This window comes from Oryx dammah, unplaced genomic scaffold (genome assembly GCF_014754425.2).
Source record: "Oryx dammah isolate SB20612 unplaced genomic scaffold, SCBI_Odam_1.1 HiC_scaffold_26, whole genome shotgun sequence".
In the NCBI taxonomy this organism is placed as follows: domain Eukaryota; kingdom Metazoa; phylum Chordata; class Mammalia; order Artiodactyla; family Bovidae; genus Oryx; species Oryx dammah.
In genome coordinates this window covers 41,975,580-41,987,847 of record NW_024070210.1, presented here as the reverse complement: position 1 = coordinate 41,987,847, position 12,268 = coordinate 41,975,580, and the positions used below count along the sequence as shown (strand labels likewise).

Below are 12,268 nucleotides of genomic sequence, written 5' to 3'. Positions count from 1 at the left end.
ATTTTGAGTTTATTTTTGTGTGTGGTGTTAGAAAGTGATCTAGTTTCATTCTTTTACAAGTGGTTGACCAGTTTTCCCAGCACCACTTGTTAAAGAGATTGTCTTTACTCCATTGTATATTCTTGCCTCCTTTGTCAAAGAAAAGGTGTCCATATGTGTGTGGATTTATCTCTGGGCTTTCTATTTTGTTCCATTGATCTATATTTCTGTCTTTGTGCCAGTACCATACTGTCTTGATGACTGTGGCTTTGTAGTAGAGCCTGAAGTCAGGCAAGTTGATTCCTCCAGTTCCATTCTTCTTTCTCAAGATTGCTTTGGCTATTCGAGGTTTTTTTGTATTTCCATACAAATCTTTAAATTATTTGTTCTAGTTCTGTGAAAAATACCGCTGGTAGCTTGATAGGGATTGCATTGAATCTGTAGATTGCTTTGGGTAGTATCCTCATTTTCACTATATTGATTCTTCCAATCCATGAACATGGTATATTTCTCCATCTATTAGTGTCCTTTTTGATTTCTTTCATGAGTGTTTTATAGTTTTCTATATATAGGTCTTTTGTTTCATTAGGTAGATATATTCCTAAGTATTTTATTCTTTTCATTGCAATGGTGAATGCACTCTCCAACATAAATCACAGCAGGATCCTCTATGATCCATCTCCCAGAATACTGGAAATAAAAGCAAAAATAAACAAATGGGATCTAATTAAAATTAAAAGCTTCTGCACAACCAAGGAAAATATAAGCAAGGTGAAAAGACAGCCTTCTGAATGGGAGAAAATAATAGCAAATGAAGCAACTGACAAACAACTAATCTCAAAAATATACAGGCAACTTATGCAGCTCAATTCCAGAAAAATAAATGACCCAATCAAAAAATGGGCCAAAGAACTAAATAGACATTTCTCCAAAGAAGACATGCAGATGGCTAACAAACACATGAAAAGATGCTCAACGTCACTCATTATCAGAGAAATGCAAATCAAGACCACATTGAGGTACCACTTCACACCAGTCAGAATGGCTGCGATCCAAAAGTCTGCAAGCAATAAATGCTGGAGAGGGTGTGGAGAAAAGGGAACCCTCTTACACTATTGGTGGGAATGCAAACTAGTACAGCCACTATCGAGAACAGTGTGGAGATTCCTTAAAAATTGCAAATAGAACTGCATTATGACCCAGCAATCCCACTGCTGGGCATACACACCAAGGAAACCAGAATAGAAAGAGACACATGTACCCCAATGTTCATCGCAGCACTGTTTATAATAGCCAGGACATGGAAACAACCTTGATGTCCATCAGCAGATGAATGGATAAGAAAGCTGTGGTACATACACACAATGGAGTATTACTCAGCCATTAAAAAGAATACATTTGAATCAGTTCTAATGAGATGGATGAAACTAGAGCCGATTATACAGAGTGAAGTAAGCCAGAAAGAAAAACACCAATACAGTATACTAACAAATATATATGGAATTTAGAAAGATGGCAATGATGACCCCGTATGCAAGACAGCAAAAGAGACACAGATGTGTAGAACGGACTTTTGGACTCTGAGGGAGAGGGAGAGGGTGGGATGATTTGGGAAAATGGCATTAAAACATGTATACTATCATGTAAGAAAGGAATTGCCAGTCTGTGTTCGATGCAGGATGCAGGATGCTTGGGGCTGGTGCATGGGGATGATCCGGAGGGATGATGTGGGGTGGAAGGTGGGAGGGGGGTTCATGTTTGGGAGCTCATGTACACCCGTGGCAGATTCATGTCAATGTATTGCAAAACCAATAAAGTATTGTAAAATAAAGTAAAAATAAAAATAATAAAAATAAATAAATAAATCAAACAGTGTAGTAAATAATAAAGTTGTAGCTTTACCCAATATTATAATGCAGTGATGAACACCAAAGAGAAAATCCACTGCAAATCAGTGACATTGAAAGAGGTTTCACTTCGAAAACACAATATATCAGATGAGAGGGTCCTCTCTTGATTAAGAAAGATGAAAACTCTGCTTAGGATTAAAAAGAGAAGGACATGGGTATCTGGGAAGCAATAAGAGAATGGAAATAAGCAGTATGCAAGTATTACATCAGAGAATATGAGCCTGGAGAAAGTGGCGAATACCAATGGCTGCTCTGTGGCCTCTGGATCTAGAAGAATGAAAAGCGGAGTAATGCTGGGGATCACAGTCCAAGCATTAAGAAGGTGTGCTGCCCCATCACGGAAGCCTGATATTAGGCTCAGTTCTTCACCTCCCCAGCTCAAATTGCCCAAAGAAAACTGCTTATGGATTCTTTCATACAATGAAGGAGTGAGTTCTATTAATTTTTCATAAAACTATTTGAATAGAACATTATGTTCCTTGTGGCTCAACTGTTATAGGATCCGCCAGCAATGCAGGAGATCTGGTTCAGTCCTTGGGATGAGAAGATGCCCTGGAGAAGGGAAAGGCTACCCACTCCAGTATCCTGGCCTAGAGAATCCCATGGACCGTATAGTATAGTCCATGAGGTCGCAAAAAGTCGGACAACAACTGAGGGACTTTCACTTCATCATCACTTCACATGTGTTAGAATAATTAATGTAATTCAAGGTAAGAGTATCTGTTCTGTATTTCTGATATCGTTAGGAGTTGAATGAGAAATAGGAAGTGGTATATCAGTTCTACAAAGGTAATAATATAGGGAAACATAAAATCAGACTTTCATTACCTTAGATTTCTTTTTCCAGATCTGAATTCCAAATTTATATTTTTCCATGATAACAAAGAGAAAGCATTACTTTCCCACTTAAATTTGTTAGGGTTATATATATGACAAGCTTTTGAAGGAAACATAATCTAGCAATGTTTCTAGTAACTGCTTTGTCAAGCTACATTATTTGGAACAAACAGATCTGACACAAAAATGTTAACAACCCACTACATTTATAGGGGTATCTGTGGAATAACAAGGAATTAGAAGTCATTTTGTCTTTAAGCAAACTATTCTCTCTAACTACTGGCTTCCTGAAATTATAGTAATTATTTTAAAATCTTATAATTTAATAACATTTCTAATATCATTAAGATCTCTGATGTGTTTTGAGGAACATTATATGATTGATCTGAGTGAGTGTTCTGCTACTGTTCTAAAGGAACTGAAAGGGTATCCTAGTCATATTGAAGCAACATATCCATGATTTAACCAGAACAGCACCTCTTTCATCTGTTCTGTTCGTTACATTTTACCTATGATTTTATTTCTAAGAGGGTTCTTTTGTTAAATATATGAAGCCAATGAACTAGATTAATAGCATGGCCTCTTAGGTTCCTAAATACATCAAATAAATGTAGTGAGTGCTCATACATTTTTACCAGCATTGTGTGGGAATATTTGTACTGTTAGGTAAGCTCATATTTCAAGCTGTGCTACATTTTCAGGTGAATACAAAACACATACATTCTATCTATTTTTAGGTCCATCGTATAGGCGTGCTGTGGTTCATTGGGTCGCAAAGAGCTGGACACAACTGAGCTGAACTGAACTGATAAATGATAAATAGTACTGACTTTATAACTAGAATAACCTCACCCCAAGCCACTAGTACAATTTAATTATCAACAGCACAATATGAAATAATATATAATCATACTCTAGAATATAGCATGATTCAGTATGTTGACTCTGAAATTTATTTCAGTAATTGTTAGGTGACTAATATAAAAGCAAATTTCTTTTATTACCTGTAACTTAGTGGTAGATTGATCTGGTAGAAAAAGTGCTAGGCTTGAATCTAGGAAACAGTGACAGACTTTATTTAGGGGGCTCCAAAATCATTGCAGGTGGTTACTGCAGCCATGAAAAAAAGATGCTTATTCCTTGGAAGAAAAGTTATGACCAACCTAGACAGCATATTAAAAAGCAGAGACATTACTTTGCCAACAAAGGTCCATCTAGTCAAAGCCATGGTTTTTCCAGTAGTCATGTATGGATGTGAGAGTTGGACTATAAAGAAAGGTGAGTGCCAAAGAATTGATGCTTTTGAACTGTGGTGTTGGAGAAGACTCTTGGGAGTCCCTTGAACTACAAGGAGATCCAACCAGTCCATCCTAAAGGAAATCAGTCCTGAATATTCATTGGAAGGACTGATGCTGCAGCTGAAACTCCAGTACTTTGGCCACCTGATGCAAAGAACTGACTCATTTGAAAAGACCTTGATGCTGGGAATGATTGAAGGCAGGAAGAGAAGGGGATGACAGAGGATGAGATGGTTAGATGGCATCACCTACTCAATGGACTTGAGTTTGAGTAAATTGGTGATGCACTGGAAAGCCTGGTGTGCTGCAGTTCATGGGGTCACAAAGAGTCAGACACGACTGAGTGACCGAACTGAGCTGAACTGAACTTAATCCAAGAAGTTAAAATTTTAAATCTGGTTTTCCCGATAGTTAGGGTGACATTTCAATACTTTGGCCACCTGATGTGAAGAACTGGCTCATTTGAAAAGACCCTGATGCTGGGAAAGATTGAAGGCAGGAGAGAAGGGAACAACAGAGGTTGGGATGGTTGGATGGCATCACTGACTCAATGGACATGAGTTTGGATAAACTCTGGGAGTTGGTGAAGGACAGGGAGGCCTGGCGTGCTGCAGTCCATGGGGTTGCAAAGAGTCAGACACGACTGAGTGACTGAACTGAATTGAACTGAGGGTGAAACTTTGGGTTAGTCAAAAATTTCTCTGAGCTTCAATAATCTCATCTTCAAAACAAACAAAAACAGATTTAAAAAACCCTCTCTTTTGGCTTAAAAGTAACATAAATAAGAGCCCTAGTAAACTGTGAAATACTATATAAGTGTAATATGGATTCAGTGCAACCAAATTAAGACCTGGCTTTCAGAAACAAGTTTGAAAGTGTTAATCACTCAGTTGGGTCCAACTCTTTGTGACCCCATGGACTGTAGCCTGCCAGACTCCTCTGTCCATGGAATTCTCCAGACAAGAATGCTGGAGTGGATAGTCATTCCCTCCTCCAGATCTTCCCAACCCAGGGATCAAACCCAGGTCTTCCACACTGCAGGCAGATTCTTTACCATCTGAGCCACCAGGGAAGCTCCCAAAACAAGTTTATCCATTAGTAAATGATGTAACTAGATAGTTACTTACTTCTTTCATAAAAACTTTAAAAATTTCCTATCGTATCTGTTTATTGGGAGTTAGAAAACGCATTTAAAGTTGTTTGTTTACATAGAAGTTGTTTAAATGGTATATAGGGTATATGGTAAGTGTTCAGTGGATATACCTATCATTATTATTGTTTATTATTATATTCATAGTGAAAATACAGTGTTCCAAAAATTCCTGGCTAATGTATAGGCTAATGATAAAAGTTTCCCTGATGATGTTTGACTAGAAGAATTCCAGAAATGATACACCCTTAAAGGTTTCAAAATTGTCCATGGAACTTTGGCTCTCAAAATGATCCAGAAGCCTGGAAAGTGTATCACTTCTACCCATAAAATATCAAAGATAAGCCATATATAACCCACAAAAATAACAACTTTTTTGAACTCATCATACAGAGTAAATCTGAAAACAAAGAATGTTACCAGGGAAGAGTAACTGTATAATGAGGGCTTCCCTGGTGGCTCAGATAGTAAAGAATCTGCCTGCAATGCAGGAGACCCAGGTTCAATCCCTGAGTCCAGAAGATCCCCCGGAGAAGGGCATTCCAGTATTCTTGCCTGGGGAATTCCATGGACAGAGGAACCTGGCAGGCTACAGTCCATGGGGTTGTAAGGAGTTGGACACGACTGAGTGACTAACATAAACACAAAGTAATCTATCCATCGTTATGACATAACAATGAAATATTTATATACCTAATAAAATGCTTTGAAACACATTTAATTAAAAATTTAATACTTAAAGGAGAAAGACAAATCTATAAATATAGATAGATATTTCAGCACCTCAGTCTCAGTAATTGGTAGAATGTACAGAAATCAGTTAATGATATAGAATGATGTAGATGATTTGAGCAACACTTTGTTAACCAACTTTATGCATCTAATTGATATTTATTAAGCATTCCTGTTAATGACTGTAGAATACACATTTTTCTCATGTACATATTAAATCTTTACCAACTATATTCTGGGATAGGGAAACATTCTAATAAAATTAAAAGAATTCAAGTCATGTTTTTAGACCAAAATGGAATTATAGTGTAAATGGATAACAGAAAGCTATCTGGAAAATTCTCAAATATTTGGAAACTAACATACTTCTCAGGAACTATGGGTCAAACCAGAAATCAATAGGGAAATTGAAAAATATTTTGAGCTTATTGAAAATGAAAATGCAGAATAAATTTGTGAGATATACCTCAAGCAGTATTTGGAAATTTAAAGCATTAAGATGCCTATATTTGAAATACGGAACATTCTCAAAAACCATGACCCCAGCTTATAGTGTAGGAAACTAGACAAAGAAATGAAAACCCAAAGTATGCAGAAGAAAGGAAATAATAAAGATCAGTTGTTGTCATTTCTTAGTCACTCAGTCATGTCTGACACTTTTGTAATACCATGAACTGTAACCCACCAGGCTCCTCTAGACATGGGATTTTCCAGGCAAGATTACTAGAGTGAGTTGCCATTAATGTATAAGAGTTCCCAAACAATCAGTAACTCAAAGAATAAACCACAGGGGAAATTAGAAAATAGCTTGAGACAAATGAAAACAAAAACAGAACATACAAAACTCACAGGGAAAAACAAAAGCAGTGCTAAAAGAGAAATTTATAGTTTTAAACAAATCAATAAACAACATATCAACAACCTAAATCTACCTAGTAAGGAACTAGAAAAAGAAGGACAAATTGAACCCTTAGCTAATAGAAGGAAGGAAGGAATAGATTAGAGTGGAGATAAATAAAACAGAGAATTGAAAAATAGTAGAGAAAAGCAATAAAATCAAAAGTTATTCCTTGAGATCAATAAAATTGACAAACCTCTAGCAAGAGTAGGGGAGAAGGAAATGGCAACCCACTCCAGTATTCTTGCCTAGAGAATTCTGTGGACAGAGGAGCCCGGTGGGCTGCTGTCCATAGGGTCGCACAGAGTCGGACACAACTGAAGCGACTTAGCAGCAGCAGCAGCAAGAGTAAGAGGACTCAAATTAAAGTCAAATGAAAGTAGGAACTTTACTATCAGCAAAGAAAAAAGAAGGATTAAGAGGATTGTGAACAAACATATAATAACAAATTGGATAGCCTGTATAAAATGGACAAATTCCTAGAAATATATAATTTTCCAAGACTGAATAATGAAGAAATAGACAATCTGAATAGATCTATAACTAGTAGGGAGATTAAATCAGTAATCAGAAACCTCCCAACAAAGAAAGTCCTGGACCAAATGACTTCACTGGTGAATTCTGCCAATATTTAAAGAAGAATTAACACCAATCCTTCTCAAACTCTTCTAAAAAACTGAAGAGGAGGGAATACTCCTAGCTCATTTTATGAGACCAGTATTGTCGTGATACCAAAGCTAAAGATACTACAAAAAAAAAAGTACAGATCAATATCCTCTTTTAGGATATTGATACAAAAGCCTTCAACAAAATACTAGGAAACTGAATTCAGCAGTATATTAAAAGGGTTATAGAGCCTGACCAATTAGCTTTATTCCTAGAATACAAGAATGATTTAACATATGTTAAATAGCTAGATCTAATGAGCATATCAGTAACTTGAATATCCATCAGCTGTAAGATAACTTTTCTTTTCAAATATACCAAAACATGTATAAAAATTTACCATACTATTTTGCTACTCAGTCTCCTGTGAAAGTATATTTGATGTGTATATTACACTGAATTGTATTAATCAAAGACATGTTCTGAAACTTTCTGTCTAGATATTTCTTCATACATGATTGTAGGTTGTGTAGCTGAAATATGCCAACTTTATTCACTAGTAAATTATATATAATCTCAGTTAATTCTCATACAACCCTAAATCTTAGAACCACTTCCCATTATATAAATGATCTAGAATTTTTAGCTATTAACATTATCATTATTGTTTCTGCTACTATCTCCATCTGTAAACTTATTACAGAAGCATGACAGCTGTATTGGGAGTTAGGAGACCTGGATTCTAGTCTGGCTTTCAGTTACTTAACTGTGTATCAGTTCAGTTGCTCAGTCGTGTCCAACTCTTTGCAACCCAATGGACTGCAGCATGCCAGGCTTCCCTGTCCATCACCAGGTCCCGGAGTTTGCTCAAACTCATGTCCATCGAGTCAGTGATGCCATCTAACCATCTCATCCTCTGTTGTCCTCTTCTCCTCTTGCCTTCAATCTTTCCCAGCATCAGAGTCTTTTCCAGTGAGTCAGTTCTTCGCATCAGGTGGCCAAAGTATTTGAGAATCAGCATCAGTCATACTTAACTGTGTATAACCTTAAATAATGCTCTTAAGCTTTCTGGACAGTAGTGCAGTCAATAAATTAGAGAGGTTTAACCTAGGTGATATCTAACTTCCATTTCAGTTCTAAGATACTATACATTTATGAATCCCAGCTCATACGGTTTGCTAATTTTATAGAAAATTACCACTGAATTTAATCATTTTTGGTGTTTATTACCAAAATCTATTAATGCCAGCTTGTGCTTCTACTGTTGATATCATAAATGAATTTGGACTCTTAATTCGTCTCTTCATTGCTTAATAGAGCAAGAATTCAAGGTGCTTACCTTAAGACTTTACTATAATGTTAATAGTATTATTATCTATAGATTTCTTCCTTCTTATAACTTACATGCAGAGTACATCATGAGAAATGCTGGGCTGGAAGAAGCACATGCTGGAATCAAGATTGCTGGGAGAAATATCAATAACCTCAGATATGCAGATGACACAACCCTTATGGCAGAGAGTGGAGAGGAACTAAAAAGCCTCTTGATGAAAGTGAAAGAGGAGAGTGAAAAAGTTGGCTTAAAGCTCAATGTTCAGACAACAAAGATCATGGCATCTGGTCCCATGACTTCATGGGAAATAGATGGAGAAACAGTGGAAACAGTGGCAGACTTTATTTTTGGGGGCTCCAAAATCACTGCAGATGGTGACTGCAGCCATGAAATTAAAAGATGCTTACTCCTTGGAAGGAAAGTTATGACCAACCTAGATAGCATATTCAAAAGCAGAGACATTACTTTGCCGACTAAGGTCCGTCTAGTCAAGGCTATGGTTTTTCCAGTGGTCATGTATGGATGTGAGAGTTGGACAGTGAAGAAAGCTGAGCGCCGAAGAATTGATGCTTTTGTACTGTGGTGTTAGAGAAGACTCTTAAGAGTCCCTTGGACTGCAAGGAGATCCAACCAGTCCATTCTAAAGGAGATCAGCCCTGGGTGTTCATTGGAAGGACTGATACTAAAGCTGAAACTCCAATACTTTGGCCACCTCATGCGAAGAGTTGACTCATTGGAAAAGACTCTGATGCTGGGAGGGATTGGGGGCAGGAGGAGAAGGGGACGACAGAGGATGAGATGGCTGGATGGCATCACCGACTTGATGGATATGAGTTTGAGTAAACTCTGGAAGTTGGCTATGGACAGGGAGGCCTGGCGTGCTGTGATTCATGGGGTTGCAAAGAGTCAGACACAACTGAGCAACGGAACTGATGGCATTCTACTTTGTTTTTAGTCTTTCATGTCACTATTTTACTAGTTCTGGCTTTGATTGTCTCATTCCAGTAATTGCTTTAATTTTATACTGAGTTACTTATTATGAAAGATTTGGAATGGCTATAGAATAATAGAAAGTAGCTATGTCATTGACAGCCTTGTACATGCCAACCACTATTTAAGACCCTTCATTAACTGATCAGACATTGGTTTGCTTACTGTGTGCCAGGCACTGTGCTGAGGGCTTTAAATACAAAGTCTAACAAAATGTGATCCTTGTCCAATTGAATTTTAAGATCCTACTTTAAGGCATGTATATATTACCTACATTTGCAGATAAGGAAACTAGGACTTGCCCAGGATAGTGCAGCTAATGAATAATGGAACCAGCATTTAAATTCAGGTCTGCATGATGCCAAAAATCCATGCTCATTCCATTATAGCAACTGATCTGCCATTTGAGAACAGATAGAATTACTGACATTATGTAAACAAATTCTAATTTTAAATTGTAATATCAATTGTTTTAATTCCATACCTGTTTTATTTTTTAAGCCTGACAGAGAAAGTCAAGATTGCTTATTTGATAGAATTTCAGAAAGCTATGTGTCACTTTTCATGAGCATACCTCTAAGCCGAAAGGATACATTCTTTCAGGTAAATATAGAAGTTAACTGGTTATACAAATTATATTTATAGAAAATGAAGGATAAAAAGTTATTTAAACACATATGATAATGTATTTTGTTACTTTGAAAGCAAAATTGCCTCAAGTAGAGTGAAAAAGCTAATATTTTAAGTTATGCCCCACCCCATAATATTGTATTCTGCTGAAAGCCTTACAAAATCTATTTGTTTGCATACTGAAAAATATTGACTTATCCTATGCATATTCTTGATTTTTTAATCTACAAAATTATTTTCCTTTTACTTTATAAAGTATATTTTGTTCTAAGAGGACTTAACCTCTTGTGTTAGTGCATAAGTACAACACTAAGCACCTGTTAACAGTAAAGAACAATGAACAAAGTTGTGAATCAAATGTTGTTTTACTATGTTAAAATAATTTGGTTAAAATCATTTATGTTCTTGAGTAATGTGAAGTGAAGATGCATGGAATTTCCTTGAGTATTTTGAAATGTAAACATCTAGCATTTCAAAGCAGAAGACACATTCAAATACTTTGTTGAACTGACATCTGTAAAATCAGAAATACATGAGTATTTTCAAGTCAGTAAAAGTTTTTATGGATAAATCCTAAAATAAAATAAATGTCTATCAAGAAAACATAAAATTGCCAAATATTTATACTCAATCTTGATCTATCTTACAAAAATGTACATACAGTATTATAGAAGGAAGCCAGCAGTGGGCTGGGAATAAGGAGTCTGCTACTAATTACACAGGTGATCTTGCAGACATTCAGTCTCTCAGTGCCATAGCCCGTTATCCATCAGATGAAGAGTTTGACCCATGATTCATAAGTTGCCTTATAAAACACTGATATTCCAAAAGATAGACTATGATTTTCTCTGCTAATATAAATTTATTTTTCTTATTTACAGGAAAAACATTAGTGGTTAGAATTTTGGGTCATTAAATTGCCTAGAGATGACAAAACTGGCTGGATTTCTCCTATCTATAATCCTTTACCTAGTCTTTCCTTTTGTGGTCGGTCTTATGTATCTAATACATGGTTTGATAAAGTCAAGCATACTTTAACACAAGCCTTAAGAAAAGAATTTTTAAAAGCCTATTTAATGTGAACAAACAAGCAGTGGCACCGTTACATATTCCTCATTCTATAATTTCTAGTCTTACACTTATTGTCCGAATGTTCTCTTTGGGATGATGTGCCTTTTGATATCAATGTTGTCTTTATAATCCATCTCAAATCACGACTTGATTTTTCCTGAAGTCCCTATTTTCAGTGGCATTTTCCAAGGAGAAATTAGAAGTTATTTAACAAAGATTCAAAGCCTCACTTGAGAACAAATAACACATGCACCTTAGTGATTGGACCCTTCCCCCTGTTTCTATGCTTGTGAACCAGACCACCTCCCTACATATCTATTACCACCACAGCTGTATAAGTAGAAGTGCAGCCTCATCTCTCATTGATTAATTTCTATTTTAACTCATTCAGATAATTGGGAGTTTTGTTACTAATTGGCTCATCTGAGAAAAGCTATTAATATTTAAGAATCAAAAAATTATCTTCAGATCTCACTATTCAGTATAAATTAATTGAATCTGAACATACGGTATTTATTTCATCTTCTTCCAATGTCATACAATGATATTCCCTCAGAAAATTTCCCAACACCATCTGACACTTCATCTCTTTTCCCACTAATCTCCTGAAGCTGAGATATACACAGAAAACAAAATGTCAAAGTTCCCCTTACCTAGTTCAACTTTTTAATTACTAGCATAATTTTATATACCACAATTATGTGACTCCAGTAGCATTTTAAAATGTCCATGGCTGATTCAATAAAATTAAATATATCAGTGTTTTTAAAGCATTCTTGCGTGCCTCTTTTTCCCTACCCCAAAAAACTAATGAAATTCTTCAAAGAATACCAT

General features: G+C 36.1%; 1 protein-coding gene across 1 annotated transcript in view; it reads left to right on the top strand.

Annotated features, from left to right (window-relative positions):
* Positions 1-12,268, top strand: part of FAM227B (family with sequence similarity 227 member B) — a 226,116-nt gene that overhangs the window by 27,301 nt on the left and 186,547 nt on the right. Inside the window, exon 9 of the mRNA XM_040227601.1 lies at positions 10,235-10,336. Within this exon, the coding sequence (XP_040083535.1) occupies positions 10,235-10,336 (102 nt within the window). The remainder of the gene's footprint in view (positions 1-10,234; positions 10,337-12,268) is intronic.